This window comes from Sebastes fasciatus, chromosome 8, assembly GCF_043250625.1.
Source record: "Sebastes fasciatus isolate fSebFas1 chromosome 8, fSebFas1.pri, whole genome shotgun sequence".
In the NCBI taxonomy this organism is placed as follows: domain Eukaryota; kingdom Metazoa; phylum Chordata; class Actinopteri; order Perciformes; family Sebastidae; genus Sebastes; species Sebastes fasciatus.
In genome coordinates this window covers 32,491,633-32,514,398 of record NC_133802.1, presented here as the reverse complement: position 1 = coordinate 32,514,398, position 22,766 = coordinate 32,491,633, and the positions used below count along the sequence as shown (strand labels likewise).

Here is a 22,766-nt window from a genome sequence, read left to right as displayed (position 1 = left end):
TGTTGACCGCCACACACTGCCATCTCACCTCACCTCACCTGGCACATCTTCATCACCACAGATGTTTGTCTTATTGAGTTGTCTCTCATTTTCAAGCGGGTTTAGGAAATGTTTACCGAGGTCCGGACCTCGGTGACCTCATAGCTGGCTACGGACCTAAAGGCATTATTGCACTTACCCCACCAACTTTTTCGAAATAAGCCCAGTGGCTCCCAAAGTGGATGAGCTGCTCGTTGAAGAACCAGGTGAACTTGAGGTCCAGCGTGGGGTCGTGAGACACCTGGCAGGGCAGCACGATGCTCTCGCCCACGGTCACGTCCAGATGACCTGCTGGACTGGTGATCGCAGTGGGCTCTGTAAACAGGAGAGCACCGAGTTAGAAAGAGCAGATGTACCTTTGTCCAGACTGTCCAGACTGTGTGCTCTACATATAGTAATACACTCCTTTCAGCTAGCTTGTTTTCTACTTCTTTATGTTCCCTGAACATTGAGAAATAATTGCAAAAACATGCCACACTCAAAAACAGATCCAGCCCCTGGATGTTAAATAAACAAGATAAATTACTTTTGAGTCTGCCAGCGAGCTTATTGCAGCCTCTTTCTTTTGAATTTCATAAATCAGAGTACGGTCTGATATATCAGAGTAAAATAAACAAACAAAAGGAAAAACTCCACCATTAAGGCAGGTCGGATCCGAGACTATAATTTGGCTCTGTTTGTGCCGAGACAAAAAAGGCATCCTATTTCATCCTCAGCGTGGCGCGCATCAACATAATCTTTGGTCCGTCTCGGCTGGATGTCTCATTCAGCAGCGGCGCGGTGCACAGAATATAGCGCGGGCTGAGAGGGCCCATACACCAGTCCACTGTGAATTATGCATGCATGTCATAAGCAGCTAATGGACAGGCAAGCCAATGCAGCATGTCAGAGGGAGTAAAGGTCTATATTCAGCTCTATCAAAACAAGCCAGCTTGTTTATCTCGCACCCCCTAAGGAGAGCCGACCGGTCATGGCGGTGCATTCCAGGTGAGTCTTCGAGGAAGTTTGGCACCGGGTGCAGAATGAGAGGGGTAAAACTTTCTAAGCTGTCACGCTCATTTCCTGTTATGACTGGAAGGAAAATCACAAATTGGCTCCCTCATTCCCTTCAGTGTACTCCGTGCGTGGCAGCTCTCATCCTGTAAACCTATGGAATGACAATCTACTTCAACACAGCCATAGGGAGGCTGCTCTCTATTGTATACATACATGCTGGATTTTAATGTTTCCATTTCAATTAGCATAGGAATCGCTGGGAGGTGTTGTATCCGCATTCGGAGGAATCTTAAACAGCGCGCCTGCAGGTTCAGTTTAGACAAAATAACACGTCTGGGATGACGCGGTGACTGACATCAACCGCTGGTGGAATCTCAGGAATGATTCGCCCCCGAGACGCCAGGTGAAACGCAATTAACTGCAATTAATTAGACAGAAAACTGTGTTCAGCATCCCGAAGACAGTCTTACTGTAGTACAGAGTATAACATTCACAACTTAATTTAATTGATATGAAATGTTATCGTCAACAACTTTGCTGAACTAATTAAATTCAATAATTTGGTTGATTTAATAATTTACTATTTTTACCAAGCAAAGCTGACAAAATATTTTCTGTTTCCTGCTTATATAATGTTCTGTTCTGTTTTATTATCATTATAAATTATATATACTTGGGTTATGAACCTCCTGCTTTTCTCTGTTTTATTATCATTATAGATTATATATACTTGGGTTATGAACTTCCTGCTTTTCTCTGTTTTATTATTATAAATTATATATATTTGGGTTATGAACTTCCTGCTTTTCTCTGTTTTATTATCATTATAAACTGGACTGTTGTATAACCAAAATAAAAAGAAGACATCACCTTTGGGCTCTAAGAAATTGGGATGACATTTTATAAGCTAAACAATTCATCAATTAATTTAAAAAATAATCTTCAGAGTAATCAATAATGGGAATTATCTATAGTTGCAGCCCTAATCAACAATAAAATCAATAATGTTTCCTATCAGCGTTATATTATTGATACGCTGACCTGTGAGCAGTAGGGAAGATTAAACTAACAGTGAGTTATATGTAATATGTATTTCGTACTATATTAAATTTACCTTCCATCTCTGACCAATATGATTAAATACACAGACATACGTATAACAGCTCCCTTCGTACATGTACAGAAAAGCCTCTTTTCATGGAAGAAAGCGAAATTGAACTTCTATGAAAGCCAATTTGCAATTCAAAAAATGTGTGAGGAGGAATCACCAAAAGGCATTTTAATAGAGCGCTGTTGTTGACTCTGCTCTTTTAGAAAGACCCAGAAAATTCATTGCGCTGCAGAAGTGTGTGATTTAAATGGATTGAAATCTTAAACAAACCGAGCATGGCTATGAGCCACCGTGCAAAAAAAAAAAAAAGAAGGTATGAATTAAACATAAAGGAGCATGAAAGCAATGAGCCTCATGTCTCGCTTCCTCCAGCCGCTGCCAATCAGCTAATTGGACCGTATATCTGTCAGGTAAGAAGAGGGGAGTCTTTATAGCGGCTCTGTCTCTGGATTGTTTGTTCAGCGAGGGTCAGCGTTGGTTCTTTTTAAAATGCAGCACCGGTCGCTCATGTCTCGCAGCTCTTGTGCCGCCGACCGCCACATCATTTGTTCGGTGTTCCTCCGAAACACAGACAACCGTAGATGATGTGTTAGTTTATTATGAGGGCTCGATAATAAAACCTGCAGGAGACCTGATGTTCAAATGGATTTCATTAAAGGTTTTAACACATAACAACAAACAATCCCATTCCTAAAATACAGGACAAAAAGCTGTTAAAGCTGCAGTAGGCAGAATGTTTTTGGCATTAATTGGCAAAAAAATCATAATAACCTTTCAGCATATTGTAATTCAAGTGTTCTGAGAGAAAACTAGACTTCTGCACCTCCTCATGGCTCTGTTTTCAGACTTTAGAAAATCTAGCCCGTGACGGGAGACTTTGGCCAATCACAGGTCATTTCAGAGATAGAGAGCGTTCCTATTGGCTGTTCATTCAACGGAGGCAGCTGTCAATCACTCGCAAACTCCGATCAAACGGTCAAACTAGGCAGAGCTGGTCAAATATGAATTAATATTCTGTTACTGTAATGCCTATTTCTCTCCTCAGATGTTTTCAGAATCATCTTGTAGTGCACGGTTTAGCTGTAAAATGAGAAAGTGTGCTCCGGCTGGTGGGCGGTGCTTGGTATTTCCTCAGCAGATCTCAACCAAGCCCCCAGGAAGAGCGCCAGTCGTCGATCCGAACTTTCATAGTGGCCAAACGGCAGTACTACAACTTGTGTGTCCGTCACGTGATGCCATTGGGCCCAAAAATACTTTTTCCTGTGGACTAACATTGGGAAAGAGACATCTGTAACTCAGCGGATATTATTTAAAAAAATAAGTTGTAAAACGCACTAATAGCTGAATCCAGAGTTATTTCCCTTCCTCCGTTCATGTGAGTGAGACCCAGACCGAGGCTGGAGCTCAAGCCGTGACGACGGCGTGACGATGGGAACCCGTGACAGAGTCATGTGACCAAGCGGACACTACCGCGCCAAGATCCGGGTACTTTCCCCAGACGAAAGCTGAGCCATTTAGGCTTAATGGGCCACTGAGCAACTCTCATAGGAATGAACGGGGCCCCGCCTCCAACGCTGTATCCAGTTCTCTTTCTACACCTATGATGTCAACATGGCGGCGAGGTCACAAACTTTCTCATGGGTTTGGGAGTGATTGACAGCTGCTCAGAGACGGCAGACTCCAGATCAGCTCTGATTGGTTGTTTTTCTCCGGTTTGTGAAATCTTGTAGATGCCGTTAGGAGCACCGGAGGTAGATGATTTTTTTCAGATTACCTGTCTCATGCACTACTGTCAGGTTATAGCGACCGTGAAAATGAAAAATAACTTAAAAAAATATTTCCTCCATTTCTACCCACTGCAGCTTTAATGTCTAATATATTACATGTTTGGTGTTTGTGTAATTGTACAGTTTGGTATAATTGTGATATAATGTTAATAAATGGAGATTATTGATGTATTATTTACTGTATGTGTAGTGTAACAGCAGTTGTTGCCAAAGAAGCAGCTATTAAAATAAACAATAAATAATAAGAATAATATTTTACCTTTAACCAAAAGGCTGCCGGCGCTGCTCGCTACTCCAAACTGGTTTCTGGCCACACACGTGTAGAGTCCAGCATCCATTTTAGAAACATTGGAAATCCGTAGGCTGCCATTATCCAACACAGTAACTCTGTGGATAAAAAGAGAATATATATATATATATATATCACCATATTAGGCCAGTGCACCAGTGCAGGGTTAATAAAGGAAGTGCATAAGAATCTTTTCTAAATGAGCAAGTCCAGTGTCCTAAAGCATTTCCACTTTAGCCCGGAGTTTATCTCAGTGAGTTTTAATTGGCTCCCTGTGCTTTAGCGTGACATAAGGAGGAACTCAGTGTGAAGAGTTACAGTTTGATTTGTCAGCACTGAGTTGATAAGGACGGCGCAGGATCACTTGATGGGAGGAAAGTCTCATTTTGGAATTCAAGGGGATATCAAGGGGGGAGTCTAAATAACTGAGTGTTATAGATCGACTCACACTGTGGAAGTGTTATGTTAGAAATATTGCTTCAGCAGACATAAATAACCTAAAAATGGAATAGGAACATTTCCATATAACTGGGCTGTTACCTATTGTAAGAAACTCTGGGTGTAACTACGTGCATTTACATTTTAATACAGTTCATCCAGCACTCCTGCACACAGCGCGACATGATGGTTGAGACACGGCACCCTAAATACACCGTTAAGAAGAAGAGGCAGACGCAGCATAATGCCAAAAAGAAAAGACCTAAATCTGTTTCAGTTCAAAAGAGAAGGACCCAAATGTAAGACACCAGGCAGGCAGGTAAAGTGAACAAAGGGTGAGTCTCAATAAACAAAAACAGGAAACAAAAACTGAGAGTTAGCTGAGGCAGAAATACAGTACGAAGGATAAATGCTGAACTAAACTAAGAAGAAACCAGCAGGCTAGAACACCAGTAACAAATACACACGACCCGACACTGAAACAAGGAAACTACGCTGAATAAATACACAAGAAACTAATTAACTAGTGAAACTCAGGTGTGGTGGAAACCCGGCGGGGAGAAGACAGAGGCAGGAAGTAAAACAAAACATGGCACAAACAAGAGGAAAGAGGCTGGGACACGTCTTGAGCTGTGAGGTATGACACATTTTACTGCGCATGTGTTGTACCCCAAAGATATGACACGTCGATGATGCGTGACATCTCCTCTTTCCACCCTCCTTGGACGCAAAGGGAGAGTAACTTTCAAAATAAAACAGGAAACAAACTACAAACTAAAACCCAGAAGGACCATAAAGCAGCACTGAGATCATTTAGTTCATAGTGTAGCGTGCTGCAGGGAGGACGTATTTTTGTAGACCAACCAGGAAGTTAGCATCGCCCTGGTTCCCTCAACAGAAAGCCAGTGGGATAGTTCAGTTGGGTTTTGGATTATTGCAGAAAATAAGCTCTGTGGAAAACACATGTTTATGACACGTTTTGTTCAGCAAGATAATCTCCACAAATCAACACGTTTATAACGCGTCAATTGGTTTTAACGCCACTAATTCCTTTAATGCATTGAAGCAACTTGCAATTTTTTAGAACGTAGCGGGCTCAGCTTTAAAGCTAATGGGGTCCCTTGACCTCTGACCTCCAGATATGTGAATGTAAATGGGTTCTATGGGTACCCACGAGTCTCCCCATTACAGACATGCCCACTTTATGATAATCACATGCAGTTTGGGGCAAGTCATAGTCAAGTCAGCACACTGACACACTGACAGCTGTTGTTGCCTGTTGGGATGCTAAATGCAGTACCTGTGAGGGTTTCTGGACAATATTTATCATTGTTTTGTGTTGTTAATGGATTTCCAATAATAAATATATACATACATTTTCATATAGCAGCATATTTGTCCACTCCCATGTTGATAAGAGTATTAAATACTTGACAATTCTCCCTTTAAGGTACATTTTGAACAAATAAAAAAAGTGTTTAAATTAATTTGCTATTAATCGTCATTAAATATTTGAAACGATAGACAGTTCATACATAATGACATGCAATGACATGCAATGACATGCAATGACATGCAATGTTATTGACTGCTAAGAGCTCTGCAGCTGTTCATTTCTAACCTGGACAAACAGCAAAAGTACAATCAACAACTCCCACTATGATCCAACCCAACCAGATTTAATCCAGTGGAGTCTCTCCTCAGATTCGACCCGCCGGGTCGTGCGGTAATAAGTTGAACCTCTGTGACAGATTACATCAAACTCTCATTTCATCTGTTGGTGTCATCAGTCAAGCCTGACAGATTTCCTCCGACAGAGAGAGTGTACCGCTTCTACTTCGCCAGCCAACAAGGTGCTTGAGTGACGTACAGCCAAATATGAAAGATAGGTCAGCGACGAGGCACAGCTTTAAATAAAGTGCATATGCTTCCGTTCATGTTGCAGAGCTGTCTTTCACGTTTACGGTTTCATCTCACGGCGACAATCAAATCCATCCACGAGCTCAGTTTTTCACTCATATTTATCGTTTGCGCTCAAATATAAATCATTAACTACTTTTTAAGTGCTGGCAGAGTAACCTGAGGGGTCAAATTTAGAAATGTTGATGGAGAGGGGGGGGATTAGTCCTTAAAAGCATTTCAGTGAGGACTTGAATACAGTGTGTACAGAAAAAGGCGCACAAAGAACGTGTAAGGAAAACTACATAATGACATTCATTGAGCCCCTTTTTGGTGCAATTTGAGAAGACTCAAGGATAAAGGATAAAAAGAAGAAAATCATTTAAGTGAAAGTTATTTCTAGAGATCCACGCGAGCCTAGTTTATAAAAGTGAAATGAATGGCAGGGTCACAGGTGATTGAGGCACACACAAAAAAATAAAATAAAAATGGTTTGATTAATTCTATTTACTGAGATGCCAAAAAAGCATTCCCTCGCTTTAGAGAAAAAACGGCCACACGCTGCACAGAATGCTCAGATTAAAAGCTAAAAGGATTTATTCATGAACAGAGCCGTTCATTTTGATCTCTGTATTTACTGGAGGTCTTTCGCATCCCTTTAAGTTTTTTGCAGCATCCTCCTCCTATCGTGCTTTGTGGATGCAGTAATCGCTGTTATTTTCCTTATCTTGCTTTTCAATTAAACGGTCTGAGATAAATACTGATTATTAAATATGTTTATCCTAGTAAAGAAGTGTCGGCAGTAAGCTGTAATTTTGCATAATCTAGCTGTTTATTCTCTAATTATAGCCGAGGTAGGTGTCTTAATGTGGCTTGTCTGTCAACTTCCTGTTGTTAAAAACCTTTTATTTTGGCGAGAGATCTATGGAGAAATCAGACAAGCATGAATTAGACAGCTCCTCCCATCTCGTGTGACTTCTTGTGGTGTTGATTGAACCTCTTGCAAAGTGTCGCAATTTAATTCGTTTTAATCGTTCTGCGATGATACAAATGTGCAAAACTCGCTGAGAGCTTTGTCGTATCAGATACGACAAAGCAGATCTTCTAAATATTTTCAGTTGAGGTGCAACGTCTCAAAACCTGTTTGAAATATAATAACTTAAAAGGATATTTCAGGTGTTTTGAAGTGGGGTTGTATGAAGTGCTTATCCATAGTCAGTGTATTACCTGCAGTTTAGAGAAACAGACTGTTGTGGACGGGGTACGGCAGCAAATTTAGCCACCTAAAAGAAAAGCTTACCTAAAAAAATCTGTTTAAGTGTAAACTATATTTAGAATATTTTCGCCAATTTATCTTGCCGCCACGCAGCCCTTTCCGACGGGGAACTGAACCCGTTGTATCCATCTATGCTTTTGCCAAATCCACCAGACTCCATTTAAAGAAACTGTAATTTCACCCCGCAGAACACAGGAGTTGCTGGTCTACCGCTGCCTCAAATGTTTACTTTGTTTGTTGTTAAATGGAAAATAGACTTGCATTTATTTAGCACCATTCTAGTCTTCCGACCACTCAAAGCGCTTCACACTACATGTCAGCATTCACGCAGACATTCATACACACATTCATATACTGACGGCAGAAGCTGCCATGGAAGATGCCAACCTCCTCATCACGATCTGATCTAAATACTCATTCACACACCGATGGCTCAGCCTTCGGGAGCAATTTGGGGTTAAGTATCTAGCCCAATCGCACCATCGCACTTCCAATTGGTGGATGACCCACTCTACCTCTGAGCCACCAGCTGCCCCTGTTATGGTGTGACTTTGGTGAACCTGAACTAACCAAAGGTACACACAAACAAACCAACCGATGGAGGCAGCGGTCGACCAGCAACCCCCGTGTTCCACGAGAGAGAGCAGAGATAACGGCTGCAGTTCCCCGTTGGAAACATAGACTTTATAGCTGTCTCACGGCGAGGTAAAGTGGCGAGAATATTCTAAATATAGCGTACATTTAAACGGATATAGATTTTTTTATTCTTTCACATTTTTCTGCTGCCCCCCATCCACAGCAGTACATCGCTTTGCTCCTTTGACGGTAACTCCTGTCTGTTTCTCCAAACTGGGGGCGTGCCGATGAAGGTAATACACTTACTATGGATAAGTACCTCATACAACCCCACTTCAAAACCCCCAAACTATCCCTTTAAGTACAGAACTAAAGTACATGATGTACTTGCAGCGGTACTCTGACAACAAAGTCAACAAAGGGTCAATCCCCCCTCACTCATCGCTGTACATCTCCAGAGAATAAAAATAATAACAGAGGCAGGACAGGCTAGCTGCTGCAGAGCTCATCCTTCAAGTTGTCACACTGAAGTCGAGACTTTTCCTCGCCGAGATCTCCTAAAGCAACACTGAGCCTCCACCGGCTCTGATCTCCCCAGAGGGGGCAGGCATGAAGAAGAAAAACCCCTGCAGGGATCAATAAATATATCACACTGTAAAAAAATGAATTCCCTCGAGTTTACAAAACAGGCACTGCTTGTTGAACTAATAATTAATTTGGCCTGGTGTTATCAGAGTTATTACAAACAAGCAATAACCATTAAGAGATTCATATTTCAAGATGTGAAACCGTTGTTAGACTTTCTGATGCCACGGTTTAACAGACAAAGGGAGGATATTCTTGATCACTGCCATGTGTTGCCGTTTCTGTGTTGAAGAGTAATTTGTCAAAGAAAGAAACTACAACTCTGGGTAAACACTCGGGGCATGGGAGAAATGTGTTATTGACATTTTTTGATGGATGCAAAGAGCTTCACCTATTTTACAAAGTCGAGCTACGGTAGAAAAATCTATCCACGGTTAATTCCTTCAGTCAGAAAAAGTCAAATTGTACTCCACCAATCTATAATACTGCCTTTCAATCGTGGTTGCAGAACAATTTCCTGACCACATTGGACTCCTTGGAAATTAATTACCTGCTGGATGAATGCCCTGCCCCGCAAATCCTCACTAGAAAGCTCCCATCTCATCTTCGATAACTGCACAACAGTGTAATGGGGTCGAGCTGGTGTTTCAAACATAACTGGCTTGAAAGTAGAACTTGAACGCTCCTTTTTCTAAAAAGATCCCTCGAAGGCAGCCCGGACCTCCCAAAATGATCAAAAATGACCTGCGTCGCCTCAGAGGCTGGAAGAATTAAACTACATTAGCCTCTTCTACGGTGCCCATTCCCCCGTGGAGCCGGGGGTTTATTCTCCTAACTGAACTGAGGGCCTTCGTTCGTAATGGACTATAACAAAGAGTTATGGATATGAGATGTCACAGGGATAAGACTCGCCCATTAAACTGTGCAGTAGCCTATGTCAGGCTTCCTCCTCGCCAAAGCTAAAAAGGGGGACAGTGCAAGATAAAGATGTGAGGAGTGTTATCCGTCTGCTTTCGCTTTGCTCCCTTTTTCTCTCTCAAAGGTTGCCCTGCAGCAATTAAGGTATTGGGGGAATTTGTGGGGTACATAAAACGTGAGATATAGTAAACAGGCACTTTACCTCAACCTTATTGGACGGTGTTAAAGTGAGCTATAGGCTGTAATCTAAAAGCCTGCTCTGCCTCTCCATGGTGCAACAAAAAACTAAGAGACCATAAATGAAAAACATTATTTGAACCACTTAAGAAGGATTGCATAATTAACTCAGTATATTACTATAGGAACTTGTACTATTCTCAACTTAAGTACTGATTATTTCACTCACTAGCACACTCTGTATCGGCATCCGGAAAGCTGCTTTAGCAGCAGGATCATAAATTGAATCACATTACGTGATGAAGCAACGCATATCGTTTGGTCGTGACAATCTTAAACACAGCGGTTCAATCTAAAGGTAATATTCCTGAGAGCTATTTCCTATATCCGCTTTACAATAATAGCTGGCAGTGGTCAGCGGAGAAATTAAATTAGGGTAAGCACTTTATGGTTAACCTCGTAGCTCCCTGCGTAAGTGCACAGCAACCCTGTTATAAGGCTATCTTGTTATATACATGCCCGGTGATATGAGCTGATATCACCACGACGTGATTTCATTAACTAATCAGATCCTGCCTTGTTCTTAGTTGATTTGTTCTCCCCCCTGCTCCAGATCCTTGAAAACATTATCCCTGGAAGATTAGAAGGAATTATGGGTATTTTAGTTGAGCCAGTGGGATGGATTAGTGTTGTGCCACCGCTTTAATAGCATTGGTAGCAGAGCCCCATTTCGATGTGGAGGAAAGTAAAATGCTAACGAGCCGGGAACAGGGGAATAGGTCGGTGAGAGATGCTGCAATGATGTCAAAGCCGAAACATCTCGTATGCAGCTCAGCCACTTCAGGGCGAGGCTGTAACGCTCAAAATCTCAAATGGGAAATCTCACCTTTATGAGCGCGATTGATATTGCACATTTGTGGTATGGATGCATTTTTCCTTTCAATACTTAAGAGGATGAAAAATCTGCAAGCTGGGTCCAACATTCAGCAGCCCTTTGCAACACGTAACCTTGATGCTGATTCTGCTGCTGCTCCCCCCCCTCAGATAAAAACATCTCTCTCCTGTAACCCGAAATGTCTCGGCCCGGCATCTGTGCTAACAATTAGATCGCAACTTTAATTTCCCCAAACATGCTGTCTGACGGGGGGAGGTGAGGCACATCTAAACCTGCCGCACTCCCACTGTGGGGGCGATGGATATCCCAGAGGTTGGGCTGTGGAAAAGCTGCTGAGCCAGTTGAACAATTAATCCCATATCAAATGAGAAATCTGGACCCCCGACTACGTCACCGCATGTGCCGGCAGGTGTGCTTTGCCTCCTGCTGGCACATTCCTGCAACGAAATAAAGATGTTATCAAACAGAGAGAGGAAGTGCATCATTGAGTGATCTGTGTAGACCGCAATGTATTTCATACAATGAGAGATTATGAAAGCACTACGGCTGTCAAAGTTCATACAATAATGAGGTCACGCAAATTCATTTTAACGCCACTAACTTTTTGACGTATTAACGCAACTTTCGGTTTTTAATTATTTTTAATTAACCTTTTGAAAATCTGACAGGCCGCCGTCAGTGAAGATGCATCTGAAACTAGACAGACTAGCTTGTCGTGAAGGAGGCTAAATAACGCTCCAAACTTGCGCTAAATTTTCAAAGCCATTTTCATGGCCATTTTCAAAGGGGTCCCTTAACCTCTGACCTCAATATATGTGAATGAAAATGGGTTCTATGGGTACCCACAAGACTCCCCTTTACAGATATGCCCACTTCATGGCCCAGACACACCAACCCGACATCAAAGAACTAGCGGCCACAAAGGCCTCCCGAAAAAGTTGCACTCGAACACACTGCAAAGACGACAGCCGACGGCCAACTACCACGCAGGCGCAGAACGCGCCTGCGTGAGAGGAAATAACTCTCCACACCAGCAGGTGGCGGTAGACTGTATTCGTCATTCAAAAAAGGGAAATCGGAAAAGACCGAGGATGGCGGATATACAAGCCGTTGTTATGATACGTACATGAAATAAAGCGGCGTTTGCCAACCATTTCCACACCACTCTCACTCACCACTTAGCTTCATTCCAGATGTTCATGTCGCCATGATAATATCCGTTTGTTGGAATGAACAGATTAGATGAAGATGAAAAATGAGAAGAGCCTTCTATGTGTTTGTCCTCTTGTCTTTACTCGTTGGCTTGCTTTCCTCACTTCCGGTTCTCTTCTCGTGCACTGATCCGTTTTAGCTAAACAGCCAATCAGAGGGATTTCTCTCACCGACGCGCTACATTGCCGATTCAACATGCTGAATCGGCCGAAAAGACTCTGAAACGGGCAGGTAAGAGCCGACGGTGTGGGACACACCACAAAAACTAAGCTGACAAGACGCTGACCGACGGCCTCAAACTGTCCGACAGCTGACCGTCGGCTTGGTGTGTCAGGGCCTTTATGATAATCACATGCAGATTGGGGCAAGTCACAGTCAAGTCAGCCCACTCCCATGTTGATAAGAGTATTAAATACTTGACAAATCTCCCTTTAAGGTACATTTTGAACAGATATGACAGATGTGATTAATCACGATTAACTATCTCAATCAACTGACAGCCCTAGAAAGCAAACTTGAAAGTAAACACTTTCCAAAAATAAAGTTTAGTACTTTTGCTGACAGAGCAACAACTAAAAGTGCAATAGCACATCAGGGTGTTTTTGACTCCTTCCAATTTAATCTTGTTGAATGTTTGGAGCTTGTGAGAACTGCAACGGTGCAAATATCATCAAATGGTGACATTTCAGAAAATGGAGACGTACAACAATACTGTATATTTCCTGTAATTGGCTGTTTGAAACATACGTCCAATTCACTTCTATGAATGACATGAAGGCCATGTTGTTTGAAGCTGCGTTCTACCGTCGCTGCGTATCTGCCTGATTGCTGCCATGTGAGAAGAAACAGTATGAATCCTGATCAATCACTGACTTTACATCCTTCTGCTGCCTTGACCAGCATCGGTGTCTTCAGGGGAGGGAATTGGTTTTTTCCTTGTCTGATTAACATTTGTTTTTCCCTTTTTCTCCTCCTCTCCAGCACACAAGAGGTATTGCATTGATCTGCACTTAACCTGATTTCTAATAAAACAAGGTGTCCAGCTAGTTCCCCCTGGTGTCACCACCGCTATCACACAACAACGTATGTTGTTCGGCGGCTAGCCATTGATCAGTCCTTTTGGGGATTTCACCTGCTTCTCCCTCGTCTCGACGGTGGCCCGGATCATCGTCTGCCTGGTGCTCTAATGACCCTCCGGGCCTTACACGCTGCTAATGAGCTGATGGATCAGTGCATCGATCCAAGTGCCGCAGTCTAGGAACGGCCAATTACCTCAAGTAAACAGTGCAGAAACCAGCACCAGCCGGGAGAGAGAGAGAGAGAGAGAGAGAGAAAAAGGACAATGGAGTTGAGGGAAGAAATGTAGATAGCGGGGGGGAAAGTGGCGGAGCGCGAGAATGTGTTATGCAATTCAAATTGTATTGTGTCACACTGTGGTTCTGTTCTTTGCAGTTTGTCACCATGAATATAAAGTAGGGGAAAATAAAATAACAAGTCGATGAATTCTGCAAACAACTGTGGTCCCACACACAATGCCCTGCACAAAGACAAGCTGGTACCTGTGGCTCTCTCGCAAGGCTTCCTTCCCCTTCCTCCAAGAGATCACACCCCGAGGAGACATCCTTGGCTTGCATTCGATCAGAACGTCGCCACCCTGTCGGGCCAAAGTTTGGGCCTTCAACAAGTTCTGGGAGAAGTCTGGAGCGATGGCTGATAGGAGGAGGAGGGAAAGAGAAGAGTATTGTGAGGGAGACGGGAGAAGAAACAGAGCTTAAGGTTTCATTTACTGTTGGAGGAGACGGAGGAGAGAAGGAGAGGTAGAGCTGTTCAGGAAATGAGAGCGGAGGAGCATCCTTAAAAACATGCAGGTCACTCCATCCATTAGGTAGGTCAGCTCTCACATCCTTTACTGTCTTGTTTGCACACAGAACCGACACGGTAAATCATTTTTAAGAAGACATTTTTTTTTTTATTCCATGAATTTTCCTTAGGAGGACATTATGCATTAAGAATTAAGCCGCGGGGCTCCGGAGCAGAAATGAGAGAATGTAAAACAAGAGGGAGGCTTTGTTGCTGCTCCTTTAGGCCTTAATTACTAAGGCGCCGTTGTCTGGAGCTGTTTTGTATGCGCTCCGACTCAGCAGAAAGCTCTTCAAAGTGAACACGCAGCCTGGCGCCAGTGACATGGCTGAGCATCTGCCAACGCATGCGGGTGTGTGCGCGTGCAACACACACACACCGCGACACACGTGTACTCGCGCACACGCCGCATCTCACAATTATTTCCTGACATTTCTTGAGTGTGAAACGCCAGCGTTTCCTCCAACAACACAACAGACATTTGTCATACTCGTCTTCTCATAACACACACGGGTGGAATTTATATGAACTCATGTCTTACTGGAGGAGTTATAGTTTCAATAAAATCTGTTCACCCTCATGTATATTAAATGAATGTAGCAAGGTAGTGCAGAATTTAAACAGATCCTCTAGTCTGTAGGGGGACCATGTAAACAAAGTAGGACATTTCTGCCAGGTATTCTTTCTGAGTTATGTTTCCACTGCGGTGTGATAAAGAGATAAACACCCAGATATCATGATGGAGGAAGAGTAGTTTAGCATTAACGCTGCCAATAATAGTCATACTAAAGATATATGTCAAAGCTGAAGTCTGTCGTTTGGCATTTTAATTCATGACTGATTCCGGGAGTAGTAGATTATTTCATTAGTCAATCATCAAATAAATTATCAACAATTTTCATGATCTATATAATATATTCAGAATACTCAGAATCATAGAATCATAGAAAAGGCCAAACAGTCACTGATTCAGGCCTCTTAAAGGATAACTTTGGTATTTTTTTTTAACCTTTTTAAACCCTATTTTATCATGTTTTTGTGTCTAAGTGACTAATGGGGACAACACTTTCTGAAATTGGTCCAGTATCGAGGGAGAACGCTGTAACCGCCAGCCGCCAAACAGGCTGCTGGAAATGAAACCTTTGTCTTACCTTTCGCTTTCAATTTGATTTTATGTCATGTGACTTGTTGCCGGTAAAACAACGGTGGAAACGTGAGTGAGAGTTGGAGAGAGCAGTGCCGGTGTTGTCAGAGTTTGTTGTGTTGGAGTACAGAAAGCGTAGCTTTGTGTTATCTAAAATATTTTCAACTTCATGGCTGAATATTTAGACGTGAAATTTCACAACGAGGCTTCTCCGCGAGATACACAAAAACAAACGGATTGGATCGAGTGAAAGGTAAGAAAAAGGTTTTCTTTCTCTGTAGGGTCCTTTCCATGATGTTGTCAGACACTTATAATAACAATCTGAGCCACAGTAAGTGGCAAAAACAAGCACTTTTAGTGGACGTAAACGGACGATACCCGGTTGCCCCAAATGTCTACATTAAAGCCTGTTTAGTAGCTGGCAGCTGATGCTCATAGATTGGTGCACATATGACGTTAATGTTGGAGCTGGTAAAGGTATAGCTTAAGCTTTAATAATTATATATCATATCTTATTTGTTGAAAATATTTTGTATTGATAATTTCAATCTGTAAAGTAACTAGTAACTCAATTTATCAAATAAATGTAATACAATATTTCCCTCTGAAATGTAGCGAAGTAGAAGTATAAAGTAACATTAAATGGAAAAACTCTAGTAAAATACTAGTACCTAAAAGAATTACTTAAGTACAGTATTTGGGTAAATGTACTTCTCTGTTGTTCTTTGTATATGGACGAACTACAGAGAGCTACTTCAGCTTTGGTAGCTGTGGGCGCAAAAACTTCCTTCTTCTCTTCGCTTGTGTTAAGTTTCCAACAGTGAGAATGTCGTCCCGGTGAAGCGCAGAGGATGTTATGGATGAGGCTTTTTACAGTGTACATTTTACAGTGTTTTGGCTGACTCGGATATTCAGCTGCTCGAGGCTGAATATAACAGGGGGGGGGGATATGGCCGGCGGGGACCCTCCAGAACCTGAACTGCCGACAGCAAACACCGACCGGTGGTGCCTTTGTTCAAATTGCCCTCCGATGCCGACAGAAACGGAATCATTCTGCTGTAATGAACGTCAGCGTGGGCACTTTTTGTTGGATTCTGTCGCCGACGACAACCCAGAAAGTGCGAACCGTGTGTGTGTGTTACATGCATGAAAGTTTTCCTCCTAACTGGGACCTAACTGGGACAGAGGTGTGCTGGAGATCTCCTTCAGGATCCCAAAGATAAACTGGAAAAGACAACCAAGACCAGCAGCAGGGTGATTTTTGACATTGGATTTTGGCAAATTTAATGGTCTGATCCGAAGAAGGAGCAGCGGGGCAGCTGCTCCACAGGCCGCCGGCGCGGCACACAGATACAGCGGGGGAAAAACAGCGTGTAGAGCCGGCATATTTTCACATCTTACTCTGTGTCTTAAGGATTTCTTTTGACCAATCCAGAGTTGCTGATTGTTGGAACAGTGGAAAGACTAACTAAGACGTGTTTGGCGAGTTTTTGAAGTGTGTGTTTTACCATTTAGCAAACTTGAATTCAGAAGGTTTACGTTGTATTCTTCTGTTTAGGTGTAAGAATATTTCCTTCATTGACAATTTGTGAGTATATTTTGTTTGTTTATCAGACGTACTCGCCGCTCACAAGCAATGCATCCTGGTACATGTAGGCACAGCCGGCACGGCTCCGCAGCAGTAGAGATCTCTGTCAATATAGCACGCACTGGGGGGATTTATTTCTTCAGTGGACTACATTCACCATCAGCACTGATTGGACATCCACATAAAAAGCGTCAAATTTTCCCTTTAATTGCAAATTATGACGACGGACAAGTGAAATTTAATGATTATTGCAAGACACAATGAGTAAATGGGCACGGCTCCCTTCCATCAGAGTCAATACAGCCAGCTGGCATTAAACTGTCTCCAGCCGAGATCTACAATAACAAAGCCTTTAAAATGAGAATAAAAATGTAAGATTAAAGGTTATATATAACACTGAACACAGCAGTAATAGGGGTGAAAGACAAAGATCAGGGGATTTTATTTACTTGAATAATATACCATTAAACAAACTAAGCAAAGTGCTGCTCTCGTCTCCAGCTGTTCTCAGTGCACACGACTGCTCATCCAGCAGCAAACTAGATTATGAGAGCAGAACTACGGGGTGCTCTTTGGGGGCAAACTACTGGCGAAAGAACTGAAGACATGAATGCCTTTTCCTCAAACTGCTCAACACGGAGGCATGAACAGAAACAAACTTTGTTTGCTCAGTTTTAATTTAAATAGAAAGGGGACGTTACTATACAGTGTTTTTTGCAAAGTGACCAAAGAAAAGAGCTTTAAAGGGACTGTATGTAAGAATCAGAAATGTCTTGTTAACAGCGACACCTGTGGCCGTTAAGTCAACGAAAGTCAGCGTCCTGTTGTTCGCGCTTGTGCTCGCTCTACATAGACATGAATGAGCATCGCTCAAAACAGTGAGGCGACACACGTCAGCTAAAAGCACAATATCACTCTATATTTCAGCTGCTTGGCAGTAATGTTAGCTGACCAGACGAAGGTCTCTCCATGAATCAATGCTGATCCTGGTGTTGGCTTTTCCTGCTTCAGCCTCCCGACCGCGGACGGAGGGAACAGGGGAGACACCGGAGTTTTGGTCGGAGACGATAAAGTTTCTCGCTGCGGAGCCCCGTCACTTCACAAGACACGGGAAACCTCTGTTGGTCTGGAGGAGCTGCAGCAGTTATTTCTGCAAAAAACTTCCACTTTTTATTCACTAGATATTCTCAGAGCTAAACTAACTCTTCTGCAGTGTGGAGTGAGCATACATGCGAGAGTGGAGCGAAAGAGCGAGAACGAGCGCGGTGTGTGAGTGAAGACAAAGCAGGCAGAGGAGCAGAGGAGCAGAGACTCCGGTCCTGGAGACCAAAGCTACGGTCCTCCGACCGCGGCCAACACTGTTTAACAGACGGGCTTCACTAGATACAACTTTGCGGTTTTGGTGCTTCCGTGTAGTTTGTGTTGGAGTACCATCTGAACAGTGTAGCCACACGCGAGCGCGCATGGGACACCGACTCGCAATGATTTATACGTTTAAGAAGTTACATACAGTCCCTTTAAAGGGACTGTATGTAAACTACGGCGTCTCCTCTGTGTCTTCTGACCACCGTCGGGAGGCTGAAGCAGGAAAAGTTAACACCAGGATCAACATGGATTAATGGAGCGACCTTCGTTCTGTCAGCTAACATTACTGCCAAGCATGTGAAATAAAGACTGATATTGTGTTTTTAGCTGGCTAATGTTTCTAACGTTAATCAACATGATGCCTGTCAATCACGTTCAGTTTCGTGTGTCGGTACCGCGAGCAACAGGTTGATGACTTTCGTTGACTTGACGGCCACACTTGTCACTATTAACAAGCAATTTCTGATTCTTACAGAGTCCCGTTAAGGGAAAAATATGTTTGTAAAATGATCCTGGTGATCCAACCAGCTACATTGCTGACAAGGAGAAGAAGAACATGTGTAGCAAATGTTCTGCCAACATGACTGTGGGTGTAGAAGATGTGACCTCAAATGTGGACCTATATATATATATAGCGCCGCCACCAGGCTGACTGGTTTGGTATTTATTTTGGCAGCGTTGGCACACTAACCATCTCGCCAAATACAAGTGTCTATCATGAACAGCGATTTAAGAGATGGCATGATGAGGACACCTGCTGAATGTATTCAGAGAAGTCTTTGTGTGTGTTTGGGCTTACCGATGACTCGGAGCTCAGCGTTGGTGAAGATCCGTCCGTGCTTGTTCTCCGCCACACACTGGTACATGCCGATGTCAGCCAGATGCAAGCTACTGATCGTCAGCACTCCGTTATTCGCCTGAACCCTGTCCTGCTAAACACACACACACACACACACACACACACACACACACACATACATACATAGATATACACACATTAAGCACCACATGATTCAAGATGGAATACGCTGTGCTAACCTGACAACAAACACTGAACAGGTTTAGACAAGGTGACCCGTCAGCAGGAAGTTTGAGTAGTTGCCTCCCAGGACAGTCCAAAGGTTTACATCCAATCAGGATCTCCCGTGTGCTGGAACTGTTGTGAGTACTCAACTCAAAAAAAATAATTTCTATATAACGGTCGCTATATCATGACAGTAGTACATGAAACAGGTAACCTGAAATCCTCTGGTGCTCCTAATGACATCTGTAAGATTTCACAGACCGGAAGAAAACAACCAATCAGAGCTGATCTGGAGTCTGGCGTCGAGCTGCCGTGAATGAGAGCCAAGAGTCAATCACTCGTAACTCCGACCAAACGGTCAAACTAGGCAGCGCTGATCAAATATGAATCAATATTCTGTTACTGTAATGCCTATTTCTGTCCTCACATGTTTTCAGAAACATCTTGTAGTGTACGGTTTAGCTGTAAAATGAGAAAGTTTGTGACTTGGCACCCATATTGAGATCAGTTGAGGAAATACCAAGAACCGCCCACCAGTCGGAGCACAGCCAATAGGAACGCTCTCTCTCTGAAATGACCTGTGATTGGTACAAAGTCTCCCGTCACGGGCTAGAATTTTTTAAAGCCTGAAAACAGAGCCATGAGGAGGAGCAGAAGTATCTCAGAACACTTGAATTACAATATGATGAAAGGTTATTATGGGATTTTTGCCCAATGATGCCAAAATTTTTTTGCTTACTATAGCTTTAAGTCACGATACAATCTTATTGTGATTTTAAACATTTTGCGATATGCTGAGTATTGCAATAAGATATATATATATATAAAAAAACTTTAACTTTATTATGTTCGTCATACTGTATACAAACAGGTACATACATGAAATTTGAGCTCTGCATTTAACCCATCCTAAGCATTTTAGGAGCAGTGGGCTCTGTGAAGCGCCTTGGGAGCAACTCAGGGATCAGTGTATCGCTCAAGGACACGCAGACATGCAGACAGGAGGAGCCGGGGATCGAACCGCCAACCTTGTGGTTAAAGGACGAACCCACTCTACCCACTGGGCATAGTATATATCGTGATATATATTGTGATTTATTACCTTTTTTCAACTGAGAATTATGCAGTTTGTCAACATCTGTTTAATCTAATAAGATACAGTTTTCACTCTGTGAATCTCAGTTTTTTTTTATCATGTATCTTGAGGTCAGGTCTTTGACAATGGCCATGCCAGTTTTTCATTGCCAAATTTAGCATAACATTGGAGCGTAATTTAGCGTTCTTCCCAACAAGCTAACATGACATGATTGGTGCCAATGGATTCTTTAGGTTTTCTAGTTTCATATGATACCAGTATCTTCACTCTAGCTTAAAGACTTAGCTGCAATATTATGCTGTACTGATTTCTTCCCCACCCCTACGGCACATTATTGCCATATAATTCTGTCAACCACCAATTAGTATATGAACCAAACATGAAGCAACAATAGCATTCATTTAGAGTCGTGTTTCTGAACAATTAGATCCACAATTCACCATCTTCTTTTATCTATTTGTTCTCCAGTAACTCCTGAGAAAGATATCTGGGTCACTAACTGTGTCTGTCTGCTGCTGCTGCTGCTGCTGCTGTGGTTTTGTCTCTACAGTAACCCCCTGTCACCTTACATGTACTCATCGGATCCATTGTTAATATAAAATATTGATTGGTGGAGCAAAGACAGAAGTTTAATCAGTCTCTGTTGAGAAAGGAAGATAAAACAGGTTACAGTAACTGGCCTCAGATTCACATGAGCCAGTCTGGCCCTTAAAACGCTGTCTGAGACCTCAGTGGATGATTTAGCAAATCTGACATTAATCCCTAAAAGCACTGACACCTGTTTATATAACAATACCGTTATATAATCAGAGCATACTAGAGCCAATGTATTCTGATGTACAAGAGCATTTCAGTTCCACAGTTATCTGAGTGTCAAATTATACATCTACCTAAAGTCTAATTAAACCCTCCTGTCAATATAATGAACGAAGCATCCAGCTGTTATAATATAATAATATGAACTTTAAGGATGATGATAGTTTCCAACAATTACATAGCAATTACTGTGATTACAGGACAGGTTGACTCATTTTATAATTACCTTTTTATTTTAGTTTAGTTGGAACAGTATAATGTCTTTGGACTGTTAGTGTGGGGTGTACTATTAGTATCATAATATATTACCTGGGCTGCAACTAATGATTATTTTCATCGTCGATTAATCTGTTGATTATTTTCTCGATCAATCGATTAGTTGTTTGAATGTCACGTGTAATGACTTTATCTTCTTAAAAAATTACTCAAACCGATTAATAGAATATCAAAATAGTTGGCTTTTAATTAAATAGCTGACAATTAAGACTGTCAATCGATTCAAATATTTAATCGTGATTAATCGCAAATTAAACACACATTTTTTATCTGTTCAAAATGGACCTTAAAGGGAGATTTGTTAAGTATTTAATACTCTTATCAACATGGGAGTGGACAAATATGCTGCTTTATGTAAATGTATGTATATATTTATTACTGGAAATCAATTAACAACACAAAACAATGACAGATATTGATCCAGAAACTCTCACAGGTACTGCATTTAGCATAAAACAATATGCTCAAATCATAACATGGCAAACTGCAGCCCAACAGGCAACAACAGCTGTCAGTGTGTCAGTGTGCTGACTTGACTATGACTTGCCCCAAACTGCATGTGATTATCATAAAGTGGGCATGTCTGTAAAGGGGAGACTCGTGGGTACCCATAGAACCCATTTACATTCACACATCTGGAGGTCTGCGGTCAAGGGACCCCTTTTAAAATGTCCAAGACAGTTTTTCCTCGCCAAAATTTAGCGCAAGTCTCGACAACCTAGTATGACATGGTTGGTACCAATGGATTCTTTAGGTTTTCTAGTTTCATATACCAGTATCTTCACTGTAGCTTATAAACTGAGCCCACTACATCCTCTGAAAGTTCGATTGCGTTAATGCGTTAAACACGTTATTATCGTAATCGATTAATCGTTGCAGCTCTACATATAACTGTTGTGTTGTGTTATATGGGTAAAATAAGGTAATAAATACTGACTGTAAATTCGATTACTTCACATGTATTAAGTGAACTTTTACGTGAACTTGTTTGGAGCAGCATCTGGATCATTTACCTTAATTTAGATTAACCTAACACCCATAGGTAATATAGTATTCTTCAGTCAACATCCATCAAACAAACTCTGTGGATGATATCTTCTGTTTCGTGACTGACCTTTCACTTTATGTAAGAAACGGTGTAGGATCTTTTTTAATTAGTGCACTAATTGGAGTTTATAAGGTTTCCTTAAAAAAAGACATGGTGTTACTGTAATAAGCTGGACTAAAAGCGCTTTGAGGTGGGTATAATTGGGGCTATAAATGGACATTTTAAGTACCACAATGCCAACTGTGTTCATTCTGATGAATGGCCTGATCTAATTCAAGCTTTAGCCATACTTTTTTCTCTCCTCGGGGGAGCCTTGATAATTGAAACACTGCTAATTTTCTGTGGTCTTAA

General features: G+C 42.1%; 1 protein-coding gene and 1 long non-coding RNA gene across 4 annotated transcripts in view; one reads left to right on the top strand and one right to left on the bottom strand.

Moving 5' to 3' along the window:
- cntn3a.1 (contactin 3a, tandem duplicate 1) overlaps positions 1-22,766 on the bottom strand; it is a 356,340-nt gene that overhangs the window by 21,802 nt on the left and 311,772 nt on the right. For 2 of the 3 annotated variants that reach the window (XM_074645147.1, XM_074645148.1), the window contains 4 exons: positions 18,955-19,087; positions 13,758-13,908; positions 4,193-4,320; positions 179-354 (listed from right to left, as the gene is read on the bottom strand). In XM_074645147.1, the coding sequence (XP_074501248.1) occupies positions 179-354; positions 4,193-4,320; positions 13,758-13,908; positions 18,955-19,087 (588 nt within the window). The remainder of the gene's footprint in view (positions 1-178; positions 355-4,192; positions 4,321-13,757; positions 13,909-18,954; positions 19,088-22,766) is intronic. The other variant, XM_074645149.1, reaches the window with a different exon arrangement.
- LOC141773278 (uncharacterized) overlaps positions 1-22,766 on the top strand; it is a 376,505-nt gene that overhangs the window by 169,407 nt on the left and 184,332 nt on the right. The window lies entirely within an intron of this gene.